The sequence below is a fragment of the Acanthopagrus latus genome, chromosome 1 (genome assembly GCF_904848185.1).
Source record: "Acanthopagrus latus isolate v.2019 chromosome 1, fAcaLat1.1, whole genome shotgun sequence".
NCBI classification, from domain to species: domain Eukaryota; kingdom Metazoa; phylum Chordata; class Actinopteri; order Spariformes; family Sparidae; genus Acanthopagrus; species Acanthopagrus latus.
This window is the reverse complement of record NC_051039.1, coordinates 18202913-18227732: the sequence shown is the minus strand read 5'-3', so window position 1 is coordinate 18227732 and position 24820 is coordinate 18202913. Positions and strand designations below refer to the sequence as shown.

The window sequence follows — 24820 nt, the reverse complement described above, 5'->3', positions numbered from 1 at the left end:
ACCAGCAGATACCATCAGAAGCAGCAGCTAAATTGTTCATGAAGACAGTGTATTGGATTCTTAGCCTGCAACCAGAAAATGTTGATTTTCATCCATCTAAGGTGGTTTAATTAAGTTTTGAAGGGCAATAACTTGTACAGGAACATTTTTTTTCTCTTGCCCTTTGACACGTTTCAGTCATCCTTAACAACTTCAATACCAGCTCAGAATCACTTAGATCAGCCATGTCCAAACTATTCCACAAAGGGCCGATGTGGCTGCAGGTTTTCTTTTCAACCAAGCAGCAGCACACCAGACCTGACTCATTTAATCAACTGGTCTCAGTCTTCAGAAAGCTCATTGGTCAAACCGTGTGCCCTTGACTGGTTGGAACAAAAACCTGCAGCCACACGGCCCTTTGTGGAATAGTTTGGACATGCCTGACTTAGATGCTTTGAGCTAGTCATGAAAAAACATGCCTGCCTAAAAAGAGTAGCAACATGATAGTTTTCTTAAATCATCATCTGGTCAGTTGTGTGCAAGTAACAGTCTGCAGAATAGACCTAACATCCACATCTGAAAATTTCCCCCATTTTAAGTTTTGTGGGCTGTTAATCTCCTGACCGCTATTGTTTACTTCACCTCCAAACATTGTTGAGTATAAGCAAGACAAATGTCAACAGGTTTGGGAAATCCCCTACAAGGTTGCTGTTTACAAATAGGCATTTTACCTCAAATGCAGATAATGGCTTGTCTCAAATAAAGCAGCATTGTATAAATTGGTCTACTAATAGCAAAATGTCCTTACTTAAAAGGTTACGCCACACTTTTACATATCGCAGTGTGTTTATAGGTAGTGGAAATTACCACTACATACTACTGCTATTAAAAGTGGTAAAAATACATTTCCAGAGGAAGCTGCATGTAATCTGATAAATTGCCTCCAGTAATATCACTCAGTGGTTAAGTGGCATTATGGGTAATGTGCGGGCGACAGGTTTTGAAAAGCAGTCCACTGGTGTAGTATTCCACTCATATAACAGTGTTTGACTCATTATGGACAGTTGACAGTCATCAAATTATCAAAATTGATTCAGCAGAACCAGATGTAGCGTCCTTTTATTCTACGCATTCTTCTTCCTTTTCAAAACCTTTTTCGTTCTCACACAAAGTATCTCCTCTAAACAATGTCTTCTTCGAGAACATTGAAATAAACATTAGCTGTTTCAGTACAAGAACTAAACTGATGGGAAAGTTTATGGGTCAACCTCATATTCGCTTGTCGTGTAAGGACGTCCTCCAATCACATGCTTGATTAATGTGCCAGGATCCAATCATGGACGGAGCAGTTAGGCGGTGCTTAGGCTGTGAAAACGCCCTCTCCACCCGCACCTCTATCAAACCCGTTGATGTAAAGAGAAGCACCCAGAAATATGCAAAGAGACCGGAAATACAGCGTTTGTGCTTTCAAATTAAACTCTAAATGAATAACCTCTGATGAACTACGGGATCATAAACAGCCCATTTCCCCTTAATCATTAAGTCCTCAACTAAACAACTTATTAATTATTAGATTTAACACCGATATTACCTCAAAAATCAAGTTAGCATGTTTTATTTCGAAAAATCAACCGGAAGCGCGCCATCTTCTCCTGGTCAGTTTGACTGTGATCCGCTCAGACTGGACTGGAGGCAGGTTGATTATTGGGAGCCACCGGCTAGGATAGACAATGATGAGGCGGTGAAGTGCTGCTAATGAAAGTGTAATTCGCGTGTATCCTATCAGATTTATAGATATTCTAACGACTTCTTGTGCAAAAATGACGACGACCACGACATTTCAAGGGATGGAGCCCGGTTCTAAAAGCAGTTCCAGGTAAAGGCGTCGTTCTGTAACCCGTTAGCCACCATGAAGCCAACAAGTCCAGAATCCTCTGCCGTTAACCTCAACGCTTCACAGGTTCACGCTAAATAGAAGACATTTTCCCCTCCGCTCCCTGCCTGTAGGTAATATTAAACCGCTTCGAAACGGTTACGACGGAGCATGGGATGATGCTGCGAGGATGCGGCTCGGTACCACACCTTCCCGTTTTGTCTGCTGGGATGGACCATTCCCATTTTCAGCAGCGCTAGCTAGCAACGTAGCACACATGTACCCTCCCTTTTGTAGCTGGGGAAAGCTGCTTAGCTAGCGAGTGCATACCAGACGTTTGAGTGAAACGTAGGCCTTGTTTGTGTATGCGCATTCATGTCCTCGTTACTCTTTCGTTTTTGTCTTTTCTTTTTTTTTTTTGCCTGACAGCGAAATGTTTATGAAATCTGTCTCTCCAGCGGGGTGGGGCCCCCCACGCAGACCAGTTATCGAGATGATCAGTGAGCTAAAAAAAAAAAAAAAGACATCCTCTGCCTCTCGTCTGCCCAGCATATGGCCTCAGTGAGGCGAGGGCCATGATACAGCTGGCTACACCTGACAATAACCCGAGCTACATGTGTTTTTCATCATGGAGATGTAGTGAAAGGAATCCACACCCGCTGCTACTATAGTGATGCTAAACACTGGGACGATGCATGTTTAAAGAATCAATGTTTTAATGAACGATTGAGTTTTCAGTCAATCATGTGGTCATTATGGTACATTCCATCATAGCGCGACAATAACAATGTAATGGTAGCACAACATGGCCAGATGCATTAGACCACTGATTTTACCACAATTGGACAGCAATATCCAAACAGCAGAATGTGCATTTTTATCCATATAGGTAAAATCTGTGACAAACAGGCATCATGAAGAAGTGCTGTAGCACTGCAAAGATGCCATGGCCTACTCATCTTCTTCCCCACATGTAAGACAACATGTTTGTTAGGTTCAGACTTCAACAAATGTCACATCATCACGGGTTTAAATAGTTTGTTTTTTTTCCATGAAAATCTTAATGGAAGTGATGGATGAATCGTCATGTCCACAAATCGTGAATCATATTGCAATCCTAATCGTATGATTTTTTCACCAGAACATTCAACCATGTGATCTTAACGTTTGGTTCTAGAGAAAAAGACAAAATGAATATGGACATAAAGCAGTGTAAAGATTACAATGAGTATCCCAAAGGATACACACTGACTTGCTAGTTTATCAGACACACCAAATTTATGTTAGTGCCACAAAATAAAATCAACCTTCACAGAGGCCATTTTAGAGGCCATAGTTTGTGGTGATGCTCAAATGACAGATGTTCTTGATATTTAGTCTTAACTTTGTTGGTATGAATTCTGTGTACAAAATATAATACTTGAAATAATGACATATCATCATTGTCACAGGTACTACCAATGATAACATCAACTCACCCACACAGCTGGAATAACAGTAACCTACCAATAAAGTCCACATAGGGACAGTAAGGACTGCTGTAATCCCTTAGTGATTTAAGGGTCAGTCTGAAACATTAATGACATGTCTGATGTGACCTTTTTATCTCACCTGGAGCTAGCACGTCTTTCCTTCCCAATTTGAGTCTGGCAGCCCTAACAGTGCAAAGATCATCTACGACTGAGTTAACATTGATTTTTTTTTTTTTTTTTTTTTTTTAGACAGTGATTTCCCATTGATTAATACTGTGCATCCTTAGTCTGATTTAAAACAGTTAGGTACATTATTTTTTAAGTCTCCACGCCGACCATAGCCATGGCCAGATTAGATTATGGTGGTCAACATTCAGCAGCTAGGGTTAAAAAAAATGTTTATGGCCATAACTCAATTATTCATAGACTAATTAAGACACAATTTCACACAAATGTCTAATAAGGATACAGTGATGAAGTTACGGTATTTTAGATCCAAAATGTCTATGATCAATTCCACTGTGACAGTAAACATTTTCAAATTTTAAAAACCCTTTTTTGATCATTATTCAGTGCCTCAGCTCAGGAACAGAAGGGGAGGTTGTAAACGTATTTAACAGTTGGTCGAATACTGAATTTGTGATGCCTATCGTTAGGCGCCCATTGTAGAGATGATCTGTGCTGCTGGATTTAACCTGTATGATGACACATCCACTTTTTACAATTCGTAGCGTTTATGCATGTTCTGTCAGTATCAGCTCAATCACCCGAGCATGTTAACATATACAAGGAATCTAGGTGCTGTATTGTAGGCAACTGTACTTGGACTGGTTTCAGTTTCTTGAATTTGTTTCACCTCTCATCCAAGATGTCTGAAGGAACTGAAAAAGCCTCTTGGATGAGAGGTGAAACAAATTCAAGAAATTGAAATAAGTCCAGTTGCCTATGATACAGCACCTAGATTTACCATGACCTGGATGACTTAGAACCTTCATCAGCATATACAAGGAATATGACTGTTTTTTATTTAGCTCAATGAACTTACACTCTAATATACAAAGCAGTTTTCCACCAGAAGCTCAATGGTTTTACTGATATTAAGCTTCAGATGATTGTTGTTGCACAGCTCTCTGTAAAGTTAATGTCTAAATTAAGACATAAAGTTCACTGGAAATTATTGGTACTGGAATCATACCTGTCAATATAGTGATGATTTTAATTGCACCAAAGACTACATATATTATTCAATGTTAAATTCCTTCAAAGTCTTCTCTACATAGGTTATATTATATGAGTACGGACAGACATGGATGTAAACTACGTCTTGACTGGTGCTTCAGAATAACCAGTGTATACAATCAAGGTGTCAGTGACAGTGTTCAATAATTCTGTCTTTCCAGGGTGTTGCGCCCTCCTGGTGGTGGCTCCAACATTTCACTTGGTGCAGATGAGGAGAAGCCTCCTGTCCGGAAAAACAAGATGGCCTCCAGTGTTTTTGCTGAGCCAGAGGATCCATATGCTAATCGAAGGAACAACCCGCCAGGTACCATCTACCCCATCTCCAAATATTTGGGGATGCCTGTCTGCTGCACAGTTGTATACCCACTTTGTTCAAAACATTAACCTTTCTGCACAAATAAGGTTTGAAGCTACTGTATACCAACTACAGATGAAGGCTAGTGAATTAAAATGCAATGTATTTTCGTACAAGTATAGTGTGGTTGAGTTTTATTGAAATAGAATAGAAATACAATGGCATTCTGCATTAATATACAGATATTTTCTCTTTGTCAGGATTAGAAAATCCAACTGCTTTTGAGCAGCCTTTCTTATTCTGAGAATAACAATAACATACTCCTAATAACATACAGTACTCCTAAGATGTCATTGTCTGTAACTGCTTTATCCCTTTTTCAAGGGGTCGCGGGGGTTGTTGCTGAGCTACAGCCGCCCCACATTTGAAATGGAAGTGAACATTCCATAATCATAAATGTGCTGAGGACACAATATGCAGCAAGTTGGAAATGTGTTGGGGAGGCTAGCTTGCAGAAAAAAGGTCAGCTTATTGAAAGTGGAAGCAAAGCAACAAAGCCTATAATTCAACACTGCTGTATATGACTGCACATTTTTGTTACAAATCAACATCAGTGTGAACAGAGTCACTGTGAGAGTGACATTTAAAATGGAGGTGAAAGTTCCAAAATCTGAAATTTCCCCAAAGCAAAATAGGAACCATGTAGGAAATGTGTAGGAGAGGCTCGCCTACAAAAGAAAGTCCAGCACTGTGTGGGTGATAACATCGGTGGACTGCACGGGTCTTTCCCCTCACAAGGGCAGCATTTCCTCTTTTTGTCTGCCACTTCCAAAACTATATCTGAGAATAAAAAGATCCCCATTTATGGCACAGTCTTCATTTCTGAGAAAATTCCAGCGGCGAGATAAATTGTTCAGTGGCACGACGCAGTAGTCCTTGGGTAATTAATGTGAAACACTGTTTGATATTTGGAGGACAGTGAGTGCTGCTGATGTTTACTCGAAGACTGGAGATGGGAGCCTATTAGAACAACTGTATTTCCTGTGATTATCTGTGCCAGATCTGCCACCAAGCTTTCCCTCAAAGCAGATGCATTCTGTAACCCTCACACTGTTGTTTAGTCACGTATGTTTGAGATGCTGTTTGATCTGCCCCTAACCATACCTATTGTTTAGGCATCCTAGCATTGTCAAAGGAAGATGATGTCGGTCTGTCACCAGTTGTTCCGCGACCATGGCTGAAACAGAAAATGCAATGCTGTTGATATACTGTGTCATGATGACAATTTTGTCTTCATAGAAGTATGAAAAAAGCCTGATTTTGATAAACAGGCTTTCTGTGTGAAAGCCTGTTTATCTAAGCCATTTTGTCTCATTGTTCCTCTAGGTGGGAAGCCCACAGGAGTGCTGTGTGGTGAGCCGTCAGCACCCCTGAGGAGAGGAGCGAACCCCACCACCAACCACTCTCCAGACGCCCCGGCCACAGTAAGATCATGCCTCTGATCATGAGTTATGGTGGGAATAGATGAAGTGAAACCTGAGAGTAGACAGACATGCAGGGAACCAACATAAGTTCAAATGTGTTGAAGTATTCTTTTTTTTTCTTTTTTTTTCCTTTTTTTTAATCTCTGTCCCTTCATATTTCACAAAGTTAGTTTGTGTATCAATTTCAAAGAAATCGGGTATTAATAAATGACAACTAACTGCATTTCCTCAACAAGTCTGGTGACACGGTACAGAAGTTCCTGTTTTCTAATGAAATGCTAACGACTTGTTTTATGCTTGTATTTTTTAGGATGGAGAAAATTCTGTACGCGATATTGGTAAGCACCTGTTTTCTTCTGGTCAGATCAACAGTTTTTACAGTACTTGGTACTTAGCGTAGTGTTTCTCCCAGATATCTGTAGTCATTTTAACGCAATGTGTGAAACACCTCCACTCAAAAGAATGGAGGAAAGACAATAAATGGACAAGATAGGGATGACCCTCTACCCGACAGACAGTAAACCAGTGATCAACTGGTCAGTATTACAAAGATCAGATTTGTGATATATCATCATAAATATCACACATACAGTATAACATCATATATATATATATATGTAAAAAATGCACAAGATTCACTATTTGTAAAGCACACATATACTTAGACATAGACATACTGTAGATGTACACATAAACACACTGTTGGAGGTTTGATCAACAGTGGTTGTTTATACTAAAGACTAAATGGTTTTAATCCAAAAATCAGGATTATTGTGCTCGTGGGCAGTCTGATAAATAAGCGAATACACCATCAAATACAACAGTCCCTTTTCTAAGAAATTAAGTTTGTAATCTCAGTCATTTCTAAAATAGTGGTTCTTTGATATTGGATAGAGGAAGCCAGATGCTGCTTCTCACTTTCAGCCAGTGACCTTCCACTTCTGTTTTCTGAAGTGACGACTGTTGCTGGCAGATATTATTGCCTGTAACTAATCTTGAATATGCATGTGATGGCTACATATGCTTTTGTGCAGGAAGACAGAGGACAAAGCTGCATCAGCAAAAACACGTGGAAATGAACAATGAAAAATGTTACACAATTTTGTGTGGTTAACTTTTCACATTACAGGAGGAAAGTCTTTTTGGATGCAGACCATCCTATATCCTATATCATATATATATATATATATATATATATATATATATATGTATATGTATATGTATGTGTGTGTGTGTGTGTGTATGTATGCATGTATGTATGTATGTATGTATGTATGGAGTATTACCTGCTTCTTTGTCAGAATTCATACCAGTGAGGCTACGAGGGCTGTAACAAAAACTAATGATAAACATGTGAGCATCCACTCTGACAAGCAATGATGTTTTGTAAACAGTAGGGGCAAGCACATGATGTGTGTCGCAGCTATGTAGGCAGGTTCAGAAACTGGATGTTAATGACCTGATCTGTTACTGCTGTATGTTGCACTGTATGTTGAGAAACAACAGAGAAAACAGCCAGAAGGCTATGGTTCGTAGGAGAATCGTTCACTCTGTTAGGAGCCTTGCTGTCTTTTAAAGACTAATGTTATTCATAATTTGGCCGAGTCAGTTATCCCGCCCATTGTTAAAAAGGTAATCTAAATAAACTTCAGAGACCCTATCAGTGCCAGAGATTATATTTAGCCTAATATACATTATTTAAGCAATTAATAAGTTGTGTAAATAAGCAAGACTGTGTTACAACAATAGACCACTTAAAAAGTGTTTCCTAAATTAATTTAATTAAATAAACAAGGTTGGCTACAGAAAACGATACTTGAAGCACTCCTGCAACATTATTACATTATTCTGTAGGAAAATGTCACCAAAATCAAGCTAACTGCTGGCTGTTCTTAAAGTTCTGCTCTTAAAGTGATTCCAATGATATAATTTGCCACCATTACGGTAGAGGTGTCGACATTGACTGTAGCCAGAGCGACTTTCAGAACGACGTATTTATAGTTATCGTCTCAGCTATCTTTCTGGGTGTGTATGGCCCTTAAGTCTGTGATCATTGAAAGGAAGGAACACACTGGCCCAACTTTTGGACATCTGAAGGGTTTGGGGAGACTCGGACGAGGTCAGGAACAAATATGTTTGGTGTGTTCAGCTACGTTTGAAGCTTTCGGAGCCGCGCGGACGTTGTCTGCTCCGATTCAACATGCGAAGTCTGAGGAGGTTGGCTGTCGGCCGTCTGAGCCATTGGATTCTCTGATTGGCGATGTGCTAGCGATTCAGCGCGGTGTGTGGGAGAGCGGAATACTGTGTGCACTTAGTTTTTCTGTGCTCTCCGTTCCCTCATTCCCTGTTTTCATGTTTTGGAGTACAGGCATGAGACTAGATGTTATGACCGTTCAGGATGAATTAATTTGTGTTCGTTTGGTAATGCCTCGCTGCATGTTTAGTATGCAGAAAGTACACGCTTCTGTGGAGTTGGCAGCACGTCGAAGCAGTGTGTTCAAATGCAACTTCATTGCCGACCGGGTCAGTCAAGAGGCAACAGAGTGGTCGGATAAAGGCAGTTGGCTGTTGGTCTGAGTCTGGGCGGTGTGTGGGAGCCTTAACAGAACAAAGCAAAAAATAAAACTAAAGATTTTTGTCAGTAGTAGATAATATGATCAAGGCTGGCTCAAAGTCAAAAGATGTTGGCAGTCCCACATGATGCAGATTTACAACATGTGTTTAGTGTTGCCTCAAGTCGAAGTGTGCAATTTGGCTACTAAGCTGAACCTGGCAAGCGTCTGAGGAGTGGCCTTTCATGAGAAAATTATAGTGACTTGTGTTTTAATTGTTTCCAAATGTAACTGTCACTTCTGCCTGTGTTCAGAAAACAGCGTTGCTGAGCCTGAAGCAGCTCCAGGGCAGCCAGATGAAGCCCCTCCAGCTGAGGATTCTGCTGCAGGGCTTCCGTCTGGCCGCAGAAATCCACCTGGGGGCAAGTCCAGCCTCATCCTGGGTTGAATCCCTGCCAACTGACCCCTTCCTTACATCCACTCATCTCTGAACTTTTTTTTTTTTTTTCCAACTTTGTTTTTTTTTTTTTAAAAAGGAACCCCAAACCCATTTGTCTGTACCGCAGGAACCCAATCTGATGTCCAACAGGCACCAGTCTCCTCCACATCCCCAAGTGCATTGTTTTGATACCTCTTTTTTGAAAACTGTTTTTGTACTGTTTTTATTGTTTGTTTGTTTTGACAGAAGCACTTTATGTATTTCTAATTACATGGTTCAAAGTCTTGCCTTTGCCCCTGTAATGCATTTGACCTGCCAGGAAGGGTACAAGGATCACATTTCTCATATCAACCGATGCCCCTAATTTTGTTGCGACGGCACAAGCTGTAAGTGATCTTACAAGCAGCTTCTTGAACATGCGCAAAGAAAAAAAAAGCATTTTTTTTGCACTGTTTCAGTTTTGACCCATCTTGCATGCACGTGTGCTCTGAATGTGAGAAGAAACATAACTGTGAATTTTTTTTTTTTTTATTTAACTTGTCTGTTGTTTTATTTTTGTGGATAATTGTTGTATTGTTGTTGCATGAAGTTGGAATCTTTCTACTGATTATTATTATTCACATAGGAGCCAAATAGGAACCACATAAATGACTGTCATTGTGATCTGAAAGATGCAAACATTTGTCTTAGGTCCCATGTCAGGAAACAGAATTGGAATAAGCCTTTTTTATATTGTAGTCACAAACCTTAGATTATTGTAACCCCAGTGCCGGTTTTGAGTGCCCCGTGTTTTTATAGGTAAAAACTGACTCTAAAACAAAAGTGTGCCTGTTTGCGTGTTAGGCTACAACATCAAACAAGGTTGGGTTTTCCCAGCGTGCATCCTACCAGTATCATCGAGGTCTAGTTTTTCCGTTGCGAGTCAATGGAATGTTGTTGGTCCTGACACTAAAGTGTTTCTGGTAAGCCCATCCTAGATTTGACAAGTGACCTTATGACAGCTCAGCCTTTTTTTCCCCCCCTTACGTATTTGTTAACAATCCTGCTCACTGGAAATATACAAACAAGTCTTTTTTTTTTTTTTTTTGTACATTTCATGTCACATTATTTAAACCAAAATTCAAACTCCCTCCTGCTTCTGTCCTGTTGAGTCACGTGTGTGTGTGACTGCCATGTCAGCCAGCTGTCATTCAAGAAGCTCTACATTTCCGATAAATGAAATGTAACTCCTGTGGTGTCTATTTTTAACGTGTGTTATGATGCAAGACATGTTGTTTGCATCCTATACCAATCCCTGTTGCTGGATGTAAGTCACTACAGAAATCTGAATTCAAGAAATGGCACAAGTGGAAATGAACATTAAAAATCAATTTTGACCATGGATTGTATTTGCTATATGTGTTGTCTGACCTGGAATGATTGTGCTTTCCCCTTCAGGAAAGATCAGAGAGAAAGGAATATATTTACTTGATTTTACTGAGACTGCTGAAACTTCATATGAGCATAATTTTATTACAGACTGTCAGACTTACCACAAAATGAGGACTGATGACTGACTGTATTTGCAGGAAAACATGTGATCCAAAAGGAATTATCACTCCGCCCTCTGTTTCAGCCTGACTTTAGAAGACATCATTTACAACCCCTGTGCACGCTCAAGATGGTGTACCCACTTATAATGGGGTGCGCCAACACTTCCAGCGGCTAAAGTTTAGACTTTAAAAAGTGGCAGAAATAATGTCTTCCCAAATGGACTTGGGATCTCTGTGTTCCCTGTGACTAACATAAAAGCTGAGACAAGCTGCTGGGAGCTCTCTGACATCCCCCCCTCCTCCCCATCCACTTTGGCTGTTTAGGAGAATGCCTCTGTGGTGACAACAAAACTTTAACTGACATTATTCAGCATGAGGGTGGGTGGATAATGAGTGACTTTACAGCTTTAGGTGAAGTTATCCTTTAACACAGGTTTGTTTTTTTGTTTTGTTTTTTTTAATGTAACAGCACTATGCATAATAGATTGAATAACAAGAGTAAAGTTCAGAGTAACTGTATGAATAGTTTGACCTAGCTTGGTAGTTGGTGATTTGTTTTGGGTCAGCGCCCGGTATGTGTGGCACGGAGAGCCAGCCCTGCAGCATGTTAGTCATAACGAAAGTGGAAGTAACGCTGTAGACCAGGGCTGGATGGACAGGGACCAACACAGCGAACCATTCGTCCTCCGAGAAACGGTGCGGTAACCTTGCAGAGGAGCGTGTCGGGTAAGTCTTTACATTGTGCGGTTGTCATATTGGGTTGACAGTGAGGTGAGTCACACTGCCGTCTGGGCGTGTGTGTTGAGTAACATATGGAGCGTGTTTGCAAAAATGATATGTTGCTGTAGGTAGGTAGGGAAATAGGTAGGTAGGTAGGAGCCGACGTGTCTCCGCTACAGGTACTTTAACCCACACGTGTTCAAACTTTACTGAATATAGATGTCGAGCATTATGGGTTTTTTTTTAAAATGTAAAATCCCCTCACTTGGTGCCCCTTATCGAAATCCTGAGATCATGCTGCGATAAACTGCTGCGTCTATCTTCTTGTTGAAGTTAGCAAGGAGCCCTGCACCGACAACAGGGAAGACGGGAGACACGCGTCAGCAGCCGGGAGCTGTTTGTCCAGTCGTTTTCACAAATTACTCTTTAGTGTGTAAGTGAAAGTGAGTTCAGCTGCGTCTCGAGGCAGTAGTGTTTGGCGCGAGCTGAAATAACCACCACAGGTCTGCCACTGCAAGCTTGTTTTCGCTGGCAAAGAGGCGCCTGCGCAGCTCTGCGCGTTATTTGGGGGTCTACATGAAAGTTTTGCCACAACTGTTCGGTAGATGTGTTTGCAACAGTTCAGATGGCATGACTTACGAGATGGTCAGCCCAACCATTATTTGGTTTCCCTTCAGAGACTGACCAATTATATCAGTCTGCCAATATTATCAGCAGATATTTGCTCAGTATCTATATCGGCCTGTTTGTTATTTGATCTGTGTCGATATTAAATCTTTTTTTTTTCTTTTTTTTTTCTATTTTCTTTTTTAATGCAAAAAAGATGTTTTGGGTAATTCGTATTCCTGAATTCCTTGTGAGGATTTTTTATTTTATTTATTTATGGTAAAACTGTAAAATATCCCGCCTCCTTTACAAGCCTTTGTCAAGAGTTAGACTACCACCTTTGAGGGATGATTGCAAATGATATGTATAGTATGTATATCGGCCAATATATCGATATCAAATATCAAGTATTGGGGCTCAAGTTTTCCATTCAATTCAAGAATTATAGGTTTATTTGTCACATGAAATTGTACAAGTTCAGCGGCAGTGAAATTAAATTGCAACCACTCCATATATAAGACCTGGTCAAACTTTGGTTTTATGATTTGCTGACTTGTTTTTCTGACATGAAATGCAGCATAATAGATATGCAGTCACAGTGCAGGTACTTGTTACAAAGTGCACATTTGGCATGTGTTTACTGTAGGGCCGAAGAATTGTTACATTTTAAGTCAAAAACTTGAAACCCAGGTAAAACTTTAGATTTGTGGTGTGGAAAAATGGCGTCTTCTGCTCCAGCAGCAACCTTGGAGGATTTAGTAACAAAGACAGGTGGCAATTCTGTGCTATGGAGGTATTTTCAGCTTCGGAGAGCCAGTTGCCAGTTCTATATAAGTTTTCGTAATTTCATTAGAATATAGATCAGTTAATATTTCAGTGTGGTACTGCTCCGGCACAAGTTTCAAATCTTCTACACAGTGAATATTGAACTGAGGCTTGGCTTTAAAAAATAAAAAAAGATACTGAAACAGTGATCAGTAAAATGTCAATTAGATTGTTTTCCAGCTTATTCAGCCCCATTTTACTGTATGTGTTTATACCAACACCCACTTGGCCCTTCACTGTTTATAGATGTTAGTTTTTGTTAGAATTAGTGAATTTTTGAAAGGGATTCAACTATGCAGGGGCTTTTCATTTGTAATCTCACTGGACGAGTTACAATGCCAGGTGCACAGTGGGGTGTAGTCTGCTGCAGTGTTTTCTCTGTAACCTTTGCGGCAGGGAGTCATTTTTGGTATTTATCCCACATCTATCGCTGTTGGTCCCGTGGGTGCAGCACTTACAATGTTCATGTCTGGTTACCTGATCCTGATTAAAGGGCTGCATCTACGCATTGAAGCCTTATGCCTGTCTGTAGATTAAAATGTTCAGTTTCCTACATGGTTGTAATGTTCTTACTACTGACAGAATGTTGCTTGAACAATATCCTCAGTGGTGACAAGAGTGTGTTCCCACCTGTCTGTATGTTTCACCAGAGTCTAAATTTGATCATGATGTTTAAACGTGAGGACAGGCTCACCTCCGACTTAAAACACTCAGTTGTCCACGGGATGAGTGTTTGCTTTCTTGTACACAGAGTGAAATTGACTGAATAAAGTCAAGAGATTGTCTTTACTTTGGTGATATTGTTCCTTATGACCTATATTTTTTAATTTAAGGGATTTTTTTTCAACAATGTTTGAAGTGTCGTCACTAAGAGACATTGTTACTGGTTTGTATCAAACTGACAATCTATGCATGGTCTTTCACACACCAGATGGGAACCAGACGTTTACAGGCGTGTACAGACAGGCCAGGCCACCTGGGCCGTTTGAAGAGACAAGAACTTTTTGATAGAGTACATCCTGTGTGCCCACTGAGTTCAAAACAGTATTACTGGAGTTAAAACCATAACCGTCAGCTGCGTCGACCTGTCCCCCATGGTGGCGTACATCCACAATTCCAGAGTTGGACTGACCTATAGTCCTTCTTGGCGATATTGCAAGAGTCGGTGTGTAATGTTCATTGTGCTGCAGACAGAAGATAAATATCATGGATTAGCCTACATCCTGGCCTGGTAGATTGGGGACCACAGATGTTTCTCCACTGTGTCCAACAGTTTTAGACAGGCATCTGCCACCACACAGCTGCAGTGACTCAATTATTGTATTGGGAATGCACATTTCTGTTGTGCTCGAATTCTTTCGCCGTCTGACTGACTGTCCACACTGTGGGTTTGCTTCTTGTTTGTCCAGTTTAGTAATGTAAGAATTCACGCTTACTCCCTCAAACACAAGGTCGCTTATTCTTTCAAGTTGCCTGGGCCTCCCTGCCCTTTTGTGTCGGCGTAATAGTGACCATTTCCGAATGGCAAGTGAAAGCTTGTTGAACTGTGTGGCGGAAATGATAACAGTCCATTAAGGCCATAACAAGATGCCGCTGTGACTGTGCTGTGCTATGACACGAACCAGATCGGGGTTCAGGTAGGAGATGAGACACGTGAGTAGCCAAGCAATTAAAACAAAATGATAACAACAAACACAGCCAAACCAAGACTTTGTAGTTACTTTTGAAAGGGAAGAATAAGCCAACAGGAAGCAATCAGCAGAGCACAGGGGTCAGTGCAGCTCTTCGAAATAAAGGAAATGAGCTCATATTTGGCACGTCTTCAACAATTCAAGTGTGATGAAAAAAAAACCCCCTCCTCTTGGTTGACCTTCTCTTTCAGTATGACTCCTTATCTGTTTAAGTGAAATACTTGAAGAGTTAGTTGACAGCAGGTCAAACAAGTTTCTGAAGTAGTTCCGGCCCTATGTTAGAACGCCGCTTACAATATTACACTTGCATGTCTTTAGACAGACACATGAATATGTCAGATAGATAATCTCATGCATTTGTACATGTATTGTGTAGCTTCCTGGCCTGAGTCAGCAGTTGCCAACCTTCTTAGGATAATATTTACCCGATGAATGAAAGATTTAAGGCAGGACGCCGATAAGACCTCACTATTGCCACATTGCCTCAAGAAATCAAATACAGTCAGTTTTCGATAACTGCATGCAGTTCAGTGCGAAGGTGATCAGTGACATGATGCAATCTCTCATGGCTTCTGGCTCAGTCACTCTTAATAAATCTAAATGCGATGCAAATGTCTTTTCAGAAAACATCCTTTGTGCAAAGATGGCTTATTTCTGTTCAAGTGATGGAATATTTGGAACTTGACAGAGGTCAGATTGTGGATCATAGCTGGGAGACAAGGGTCATTTCAAATCCAAGTTGAAAACAAGTTGCAAAAGTGTTCGAATGTTCCCACTTAGGATCTAGTTTAGTATCTGTTTTGTATTTTGTGTGTGTTGGTTTTGTCATGTCATCTTAATATAAAAGCCTCTTTAAGGGACACACGTTGCAAATTAACTTGGCTATAAAAACTATGATGAATGAAATGTAGTGCTTCAGAGCCTACTTCCTTTGATTTTCTGTTCAGCTGCTTTCACGGGATAAGAGATGTGTCTTAGGAAAACAAACAGACTGCAGCTTTGGCCATTTTAGGAGAACTGAGCTGGGGAACTAAGTCCTGTGGAGACTTACAGGAAAATCAATAATATAATTACCAACTGTGGGAACTGCGTGGTTACAAAGGGGAAAAAAAAAAAGAAAGAAAAGGACTGAAACCAGGTCAAAAGATCCTTAATCCTTAAAAAGACAAAACAAAGCTGAAGTAGTGTGTAACCCAGCAGTTGATGGTTTTATCACGCTCATCACAGACAGCCACAGCCTGTCTCGTTTCTCTGCTTTTTGTCTGCCAAATGAGGGAAACTGCCCCTCCCAGAACTGCAGGGCATGCAAAGATATCTCTCTATGCTGTATTCACCTGTTTGGCAAAATCAGTGAAAGTGAAAGCAGAGACCTAGAGATCATATCATGAGATTCTTTTCAATTGCCGCAGGGTTTTAAGGAAACAGGAGGACATCACGTGTGTTCAGTGGTCACCAAAAGCAAAGCCACAAATGATCTCTGCACAATTCTGTTATTTTGGCAGACTAACGAGTGACAGGAACAGGCTGCTGAAAGTAAATGCTTAAGAAGAAGAACATCTGTCCTTGGTGACACAGCTGGAGCCATCTTACTGAAATTATTTATGAAAAGGGGCAAAAAAGGTCAAATATCAGGCTGAGTATTGGGTTCTTCGCTATGCAAGATCGCATGTGGTAAGAGCTGTTTGTGTATTGATAAAAGCAATTTAGCCCTTGGTTTGGATTGGAACAGGCCAAGTCATTTTGAGACCTGTCAGTGAGCCTCTCGTCTTTGTTGATTTGCTGTTTGTGTCACTGGACGTGGTCCAATGCAAAGTCAGTCGACTTGTGATCAGTTTAGTCCCCCTCGAGTCATGATCTTGTATGATGTTAGTGGAGGCTGTGTTTGTTTCAGGCGGAAACTTTGCAATGCAAAGCACGTTTCTGTACCAGTGATGTAACATTTTCCGTCAGTTCTTTCCTCTCCTCTGCTAGTTTAATACTTTTCCAACTTGTCACAGCAGGGGGTATTATCACTGGCGAGTTGACGGTTCATTTTACTGCTAAGATTGTCTACATTTGGTGAAGTCAGCTGCTTGCCTGCTCGGTCCAGGTTAACAGAGCGTGACTCACGGTGCGCCTGCCTTCTCCTGATGTCACTTTCTGGAAGCAAACAAACCTCCCCAAAGTCACATAAGCTCTTTTCTCCCACATTATGCCTCTTTGTTTCATTTCATAATATTTACCGGTATAATGGTATAACAATTGCCTACTAACAGAGACAATTGTGATTCTCACCAGCAGACAGAGGCCTCCCCTGCTGACTGGTGACTCCACGTACAGTTATCTGAGGTCAGCATTATTGGTTTTCGTCAGCTCATTTTTTGTGCATGATGTGCATCGTGACACCACAATTTACGCACATCAGATCCACCACGAACTGAGTTAAGCTTGTGCAACTAAAACTATGTTGCAATACCATCTAAAGGAGCAGTGCAGTTTTTGTTTATTTTAAGAGATAGACTGCTGTCTTCTACATGTGAAATTTATTTGCCATTAATTTCACCAGTGAGACCCAGGTGATGCTGAGCACCTCTAGCCAAAAAAATACCAGTAGCACCGTTTTGTACCTGATTTTGACTTTCCTTCGCATTCTGTAGGTTGAGGTTCATGGGTTTATGTGTTTGTTCCATTTTAACATATGTCCTCATTAAAAATTGTCATTTCAGGTAAATGAACATGGCCTCCATTGGTATCTTTATCTTCACTCTCATCCTCACTGCTGGGAAAGCCAGTAAGTTCTGCCTCTTCTGAGAATATGAAGTGTGTAATTCTGCCTGCTACTGATGTAACGTCCCAACCCTTTTAAAAAAAAACATTTTTTTCCTCTACAGGCTTTGTAAATGTGCACTGCAAGACTGAAAACATGGGACAGTATGGCCAGCAGTCACTGCTGGAGTGTGCTGTCGAAACTTCTCAAGGGGTAACAGACGTGGTAATCCGGACAGTCAGTTGGAAGAAAGAGGGTGTTGATGAGCCCTTACTGGTTTTTCACAAAGAGCAAACTATAAAACAGCCACGCTACTCCTTTGCTGAACCATCCTGGAACAACAGGAACATGAATGTGTCCCTGCACATCACCAACACTGCTGTGGAGGACCAGGGAGTTTATACATGTGTGGTGATGACAGACAGAGGTGGTGAAACCAGTGAGACCAGGCTTAAAGTCACAGGTGAGAGCCTTCAGCCATGTTTGACCACTGAAACATCCTGACAACTATGTGACACAGAGAGACGGCCATCTTTCATCTTCGAAGCTAATCTGAACAAACCACCTCAAAGCCAAACCATGATTCAAGTCTTCCCTGTTTCTGTTAACATATTATATGTTCTAGTTAAACACAGAAAAATGTTCTTGTTGAAAGATTTAATTGTGGCCTTGATGGAATGAAGATTGTTTAGAGATCAGGGGACTTTCCTCTGCCAGCAGATTGGTATTTCCCATGAAACAGATTCAGCTGTCTCTCTCTGTTGGATGCTTTCTGTTTCATTGTGACAAATAATCAAAATCAAAAATACCATCTGTAGTCAGTTTCTTCATTATTTGCATTTCCCTCAACATACTATACTCCAAAGAACGAGTCAAATATTGTAGTGATAATTTTGCAATACTTTATTGGCGTCATTTAATTGACGTCATGGCGCAATGTTCAGCTTTATGATCATGTTTGCTTTCTCTTCGCAGCCAAATACAGCAAGCCTAATATAAGTGCCGAATCTGAGAAGGTAACTCAAAGTACAGGTGGTACCCTGGTTTGTAACACTGTCGGTGGCTACCCGAAAGGTGAGATTCGCTGGTTTGGTGAGCTCAACGAGGATTGGACGAAGAGTGCTAAAATGGAGGTGAAGAAGACAGAAAGTGGTCTGTTTGAACTCTCAAGCAAGCTGACCCTGCTGCCAGGATCCACGTACTCCATGTACACCTGCGCAGTGTTCAACACCAGTGGGGGCAAAGAGGACGAGACCACTTTTGAAGTACGAGATGGCCAAGACGCATCAGGCCGCTCAGGTATTCAGGTGTTCTTTAATGCCTTTTAATTGCCTTCATCGACTGTGAGGAACCTGGGGGTAATCCTGGACGACAGACTGCCCTGCACCGCTAACATCAGTGCTGTGTGTATACATGTGCAGTGTTCAACACCAGTGGGGGCAAAGAGGATGAGGCCACATTTCACATAAATAGTGCAACATCAGGCCACTCAGGTATATGTTCTTTAAAGCCTTTTGGCTCAATCCTGCATCACACAGTGAAATGTCATGCAGCAATTTCCACCACAGTTACATACGAGCTCATCCTTCCCCTTGAACTGTGATGCAACACAGATGTCACTATTGTTAAATAAACATACCTTCGTTTAGGAAGAGGAACTTGAACCTCATGCCAACTGTAGTGCTTTTTCTGTTCTTGTTGTTGGCTTTGGAGTTTAAAGAGGTATGAATTTTGCCAATGAGTGAAAACTAAGGTAGAAAGAGAAACAAGTAGAAAAATGAAAGAAGAAAGAGAAAGCCCTCAGAGCCTGTAGCTTAATATCCATTATTTCTATTTAGCATGGTGGCTACTTTTTTTGGTTTCCACCTCTTTGCCAGTGCTATTTGCAATGTTTAATCAGATGTGACCTCAATTAATAGTGCTGTTTTGGTTTTGTTAACACACAGTCCTGAGACTTCACGTTTACCTTTTTGAATGATGAACACAGACCGCCACGTCCTAGCGGTATGGAGAGGAATTTCCATTCACACAGGCGCGGTGTGTTTAAGTGCAGCCATTTGGCAGAGACACAGGCAACATGAGGTGGCTGAACAGTCAGCCCTCATCAACACTACTTCTTTGAAGTTGATTTGGTGCATTTGAACCACAAAGTCTTCAGGAGCCTGTTGGTCTTTAAACGAAAACAAACATCATGACAGGTTAGACTGACCTAGTAAACATTGAACCACAAAAGATAGCAGGAGCCTTATGTAAATACATTCCAGAAAAGATTTTTTCACTACATTGTGTGTTTATTTTATCTGAAGACAGACATGTCCTGTGCTGAAGTTGTTTTGATGGTTGAGGATTAGCCAGGCTGCAACATGTCTATAAAGCTGATCTGACTTCAAAACGTCAAAACAATGCTCCGCACAAAGAAAGGAAACTATACACGTGTGAAAGTACAGCTTTTTGATTCACTATTAGACAACAATATTAAATCATCAACAGGTTCCCATGAGGCACTCTAGCTGAGCTGTTATCTGTGCTCTCGCAGCTGCCACGTACACTAAAAGGTTGTTCATTATCAGCTAATCTTTATTTGTCGTGGCCTGCCTGCCATCTTGTTTACTTTCTCTACAAGGCTGGCGGTTTCACTCAGGGCTGATGTCCAAATGCAGACCCCAGCAGGAGTAAAAGAGAAAGTGAATGCAGGCAGCTAACTGTTACAGGGGGAATTTCCACTGTGCTAACATACCTCATTTTAACAAACACTTCTTCCCTCTCTTTGTTCATGACTTGAAGGATTAGAGCATCAAATCTTTGTTGTTCATTGATTCAGGTGGCGAACCAGGAAAGCCGTCTGTTCCAGCCACCACAATAGTGGCTCCTTTGGTGGTCATCGGGTCGCTGATCGTAGGATTGCTGGGGCTGATCCTTTACAGAAGGCGATCTATACGTGAGTATCCACACAGGGCCTCGTTTGGCTTTTGGTCTAAATGTTTTTCATTCTGAGAATGAACATAGCAGGTGTAAAAAGATACAAGACGAAATGTCTAAGCACATCTAGCTCTGTACGTATGGAGTTAAATGAACTTGATGGATGAACGACAACATCTTCCAAATCTAGTGTTTGTAATGTAACATTATGAAAAAATCAGAACAGTAGCTCCTACTAAAAACTGTGATGATAACCCTTTGACTGTACAAAAAAAACAAGAGTGAGTAGCATAACTGGCAGAGTATGCAATTACAGCAGTACAGATTTTTAGTAGTCCATCAACATTAAAAGCGTTACAAGGAAATAAGCGGACAATAGATAAAGATTAGCTGCAGGTGGAAAAACCTGAATAACACCTGGCAAGCAGACGAGTTATTCTTGATGGGGAAGTCCACTCTCTTTTATTGTGAGGCAGGATTAATGTAGCTTTCATCAACTTAAAACATTAGAGCAAAAACATTTGTCATTTTTCGGCGGTGTGGAAAATATCCCACAACAATGTGTGAGGTAAGCAGACATAGATGTTTGCAGTGGGTGTGTCATAACTTTTTCATTCATTCATCATATTTCTTCACAGAGGCCAGGAGATTCTCTGCAACGCCCCTTATGAGTACGTCCGTCTTAGGACATCCAACACTGCCGCTTTTGTTCTTTTCTATCTGGGACGATGGGTTAACATCTGGTGACAGTGACTTTAAATGTCGGTTATCGACAGTACTAAACAAAACCTGAACTGAAAAAAGGAAACACTGACACTGAAACATGTTCTGAAACCTGAAACTGTTCCGATGGAAAATAAAGAAGACATATGACTTTTTTTTTTTTATTTCAGTGTGTTTTAATGACACATTCTCATGTCAAAACACCTTCATTAAGAAAAAAGGTAGGCATAGGAAAAAAAATCAGATGACTGTGACTTGAAAAACACCAAATACAAATAAATCAAAAGTCCCACTGAAAAATAAATCACAGACATTAAAACCGAGTTACCAATTTTAATGTCTGTGATTTATTTTTCTGTGGAACTTTTTTGCCAGTATGTATTTATTTCAGTTCAGGTTCAATTTTCAATTGTCAACGTTTAAAGTCACTGTGTCTGCTCCATAGACTTTTGAGAAAATTGTTTTTTATCGAGTGATGTCTCTATTTGTCAGCTAGTTAAAACCTTCTAGACAGCATCTCTTTAATCCAGCATGACGTCCAACCAACTCACCACAGACGGTCCGATCACATTCCAAGCCTATTCTAGCACGTACTCCTGCCTCGTTCTGAACTTTGGACTACTTCAACTGTTGATCACTGACCAAAAATTTTTTTCGCAGTATCCCTGTACTACCTTGGTGTCACATTATTAACATGAAATAATAAACTGCTCCCTGGGGTTTCCTCTAACTTTAAAGATGTCCTGAGAAGTACAGTCATATGTGCTACACAGGAAATAAGGGTTATTTTTCCATGACTAGAAAACTAGGCTTGGTTTCTAATCATCACTCTCTGAATCATCAATCGGATTCATTACCACAGGGGATTTTCCTATGCTTACAGGTCATGAACTTGCTTAGTTTGGTGATGGTTTTACACCCGTGGACTGTAACCCACAATAAAACCTTGAATTTCTTCCAGGTGACCATAGGGAGGTCCGTACGTGTGAGTCAGATGCTGAGGAAGGTAAGCCTGAAATACAGCATTGTTACTTACTGTGCCCATCTAATAAAACATGTTTTACCACTGTTTCTGAAAATGACATGTATGAGGATTTACTCACACTCTGATGTTAAACTTTTTGCAGGAGGTAGTCGGGAGATGGATAGAGGCAAGACAAGCCAAGACACCCTGGCCTGAGGTGATTTTAATGTTCAAACAGCTGAAAAGACCAGTTTCACCTCAATATATTTATGTGTATTGTCAGTCCAGTGACTAAAAACTCTCTCGATCTCTCTCTGCAGGAGGCACAGCATGTGACGGGAATATGCAAACTTACTGGAAACCTGATATCACAACTTCCTTGTTTGTTAAGTGTCGGTCTGTCGCAGCAGTTTTCCTACTGCAAAGAACTGTGTATATAATCAGGGATAACTTTTATTACTGTGATTTACCAGAGGAAATGTAAGCACTTCATTCACCAAAAGGGTCACTAAATCAAATCAGCACTTGTAGCTCTGGTCTGAATCTGAAACAAGATCTCAACTGATTGTTAATAAGTGCCAAACGCTTAAAGGCAGGACTGTAATCTCAAAACTCTGATCAACTAGATTGTAATTAATTATCATCCACGACAAAACCAACTCGGTAGTGATTTTAGGATGGCAGTGAATCTTGAAGATGTGCAGGGAAAATGTTGTTTTGTGTTTGTTCAGCCCATGCAGTGACTGTAGCCTTTGGCAGCCTGGCAGGAGCACCAGTCCCTCTCACTTCCTTTTCTCATATTATGTAAGCATTACAAGGAAAGTGTATCATATTCATAGGATAGGCGCAGGGATTTAGAAAATGGCGGGGAAATGCTACAGCTAGTTGTTGAGATTTGACACCTTTTGTGCATTTTTCACTTCACACCTGACTTGGAAGTTGGTTTGAGGGTTTTAAAAGACTTCCTTGTGTCGTCACCAAATCCCATGAAAAGACACAAACTGGCTTTTAGCAAACATGACTCAAGGAGGAGTAATCATTTATTGCCACAGAGATGACTAGTGGCGCTGGCTGGGATTGACTCAAACACATGAAGGAAGTAGCAGACAGTTCAGACAGGTCATACTCACTTTATGCCCTGTGAGCCAGATAGGGTGTCGAGGGGTCTGCTGACCATTTTCAGATTTGTAATGAAAATAGCTGTATGGATTCATTCATTAAAAGAGTTTGTTGGAAGAAATTCTTGACACAGACACTCCTGGTTACCAGACATGACGGCGCTGTGAGACAGATTGCCAGGGCCGAACAGAGGGACTTAAATGCCGGTTTTGTGTAATGGCATAAATTAGGTTCTAAGGAACAGAGAGAAGGCTGATCACCGTGTGAGGGCTGTGCAAAAGTTATAAAGGAAAGGGGGATTCTTCTAATCCCAAAAATGTGAATATTACACCAGAAGATTTTTAATATGCTATTCATTCTGTCCCTGGTAGGAGCAGTTTGATTTTATGAATCACTGCTACATTTGAGTGAGTAAATGGTGGAAACATTTCCAGCCTTGTTGAGTTATGTATAAACACTTTCTTAAATGCAGTTGCAGCTATTATTTTTATATATATCTATATCTATATCTATCTATCTATCTATCTATCTATCTATCTATCTATCTATCTATCTATCTATCTATCTATCTATCTATCTATCTATCTATCTATCTATCTATATATCTATATATATATAGATATAGATATATATATATATATATTTTTTTTTTTTTTTTTTTTTTTTTTTTTTTTTCTTTTTACTGCAGTAAAATAGCCTAGTGTGAGTGTCATTTTAAGGTCATTTGAAATAAAGAATTGCAAAGGAAGATGAGACATGGACCTTTCAATGTTTATTTTATCTGCTAAATATTATTAATTTTTGTGTAAGAACTGGCCTCATCGCCTCATTGTCATTGAGCTTCCCCGTGTTAGATCATCGTTGAGCCACTATATTGACAACAATTGAGTATATTCGACGGAATCTGACTGTCTCAACACAACTGTGACACCAAATGATCGATTTCGTTACGTGTTTTATTTGCGGCAATTAATCAGAGATCCTGGGGGGAAACCCAGGACTGAAGGTCTTTGGCCAAGACGAATAAGCTGCATCAGGCTTTGGCTGCACAGGCGACACTGTTATCAGATTCATTCATGTTGGTTTTTGTCTTTTAATGGGATTTGTAGAAAACTTTTAAAAAGTAGGGTATCACTAGCTATTTCCTTGAAGGGTCTTTGCTGAGAAGGTTTTTCATGGTTTTAGAACATCTTGGATGTTTCCTGCTGAAAGACAAACAATGGAGAACACTCCGCCCCCACTTTTTCATATCCTTTTTCTGACCACCGAGAGAGTTTACTTGATAGACTCCAGTTGCACTTCCGTGTGTCACATGATGTTCACTTGTCACTTACTTGCTATTGCAAAATACTAAAAGAGATGTTTGGCTTCCTCTAACTGTCTTTGTTGTTTATGTAACTTCTGGCAGCAGTATGCACCTTGATTGCCAAATCTACTCTTATCTCCATCAGCTCAGGCGGGTTTTTGGTTTCATTCTTACTACCTGACACCAGCCCTCAGAAAAATGGCCGCCATCTTTTGGAATCTACATTCCTTGTCTGAGACGTGTTTGTTAATAGAGCAGGTCACGACAAAATATGCTGTTCCTTACTTAAAGCAAAACAAAATGTCAGGTGTGCTCAACACAAAGATCTTATCGTCC

At 40.5% G+C, this 24820-nt stretch overlaps 3 protein-coding genes across 6 annotated transcripts in view; all 3 read left to right on the top strand.

The window, feature by feature from the left end:
* The window catches only part of LOC119026695, a 1024654-nt gene that overhangs the window by 984458 nt on the left and 15376 nt on the right, over nucleotides 1–24820 (top strand). The window lies entirely within an intron of this gene.
* On the top strand, nucleotides 1620–10716 carry jpt1a (Jupiter microtubule associated homolog 1a). Its single transcript, XM_037111868.1, has 5 exons — nucleotides 1620–1855; nucleotides 4725–4867; nucleotides 6245–6342; nucleotides 6653–6680; nucleotides 9209–10716. The coding sequence occupies exons 1-5, from the start codon at nucleotides 1800–1802 to the stop codon at nucleotides 9340–9342; spliced, it is 459 nt and encodes a 152-aa protein (XP_036967763.1). The 5' UTR covers nucleotides 1620–1799; the 3' UTR covers nucleotides 9343–10716.
* On the top strand, nucleotides 11415–23759 carry zgc:174863 (uncharacterized protein LOC100136852 homolog). 3 transcript variants are annotated; one of them, XM_037111430.1, is made up of 10 exons: nucleotides 11415–11591; nucleotides 16985–17035; nucleotides 17413–17477; nucleotides 17578–17916; nucleotides 18429–18752; nucleotides 20275–20391; nucleotides 21011–21043; nucleotides 22057–22101; nucleotides 22223–22276; nucleotides 22380–23759. In XM_037111430.1, the coding sequence occupies exons 3-9, from the start codon at nucleotides 17417–17419 to the stop codon at nucleotides 22273–22275; spliced, it is 972 nt and encodes a 323-aa protein (XP_036967325.1). In that variant the 5' UTR covers nucleotides 11415–11591; nucleotides 16985–17035; nucleotides 17413–17416; the 3' UTR covers nucleotide 22276; nucleotides 22380–23759. The 3 variants fall into 3 exon arrangements, with proteins under 3 accessions (XP_036967325.1, XP_036967316.1, XP_036967334.1); XM_037111421.1 differs by lacking the exon at nucleotides 16985–17035 and having other exon boundaries at nucleotides 11418–11591; XM_037111439.1 differs by lacking the exons at nucleotides 16985–17035; nucleotides 21011–21043 and having other exon boundaries at nucleotides 11427–11591.

Bases quoted from the DNA above. Each gene is read 5' to 3' on its own strand.
- zgc:174863 (XM_037111430.1), top strand. From the start codon at position 17,417: ATGAACATGGCCTCCATTGGTATCTTTATCTTCACTCTCATCCTCACT. The intron at 20,392-21,010 runs GTGAGTATCCAC...ATTTCTTCACAG, and splicing joins TTACAGAAGGCGATCTATAC to AGGCCAGGAGATTCTCTGCA. The intron at 21,044-22,056 runs GTACGTCCGTCT...AATTTCTTCCAG, and splicing joins CTCTGCAACGCCCCTTATGA to GTGACCATAGGGAGGTCCGT.
- jpt1a (XM_037111868.1), top strand. From the start codon at position 1,800: ATGACGACGACCACGACATTTCAAGGGATGGAGCCCGGTTCTAAAAGC. The intron at 4,868-6,244 runs GTACCATCTACC...TTGTTCCTCTAG, and splicing joins TCGAAGGAACAACCCGCCAG to GTGGGAAGCCCACAGGAGTG. The intron at 6,681-9,208 runs GTAAGCACCTGT...GCCTGTGTTCAG, and splicing joins AAATTCTGTACGCGATATTG to AAAACAGCGTTGCTGAGCCT.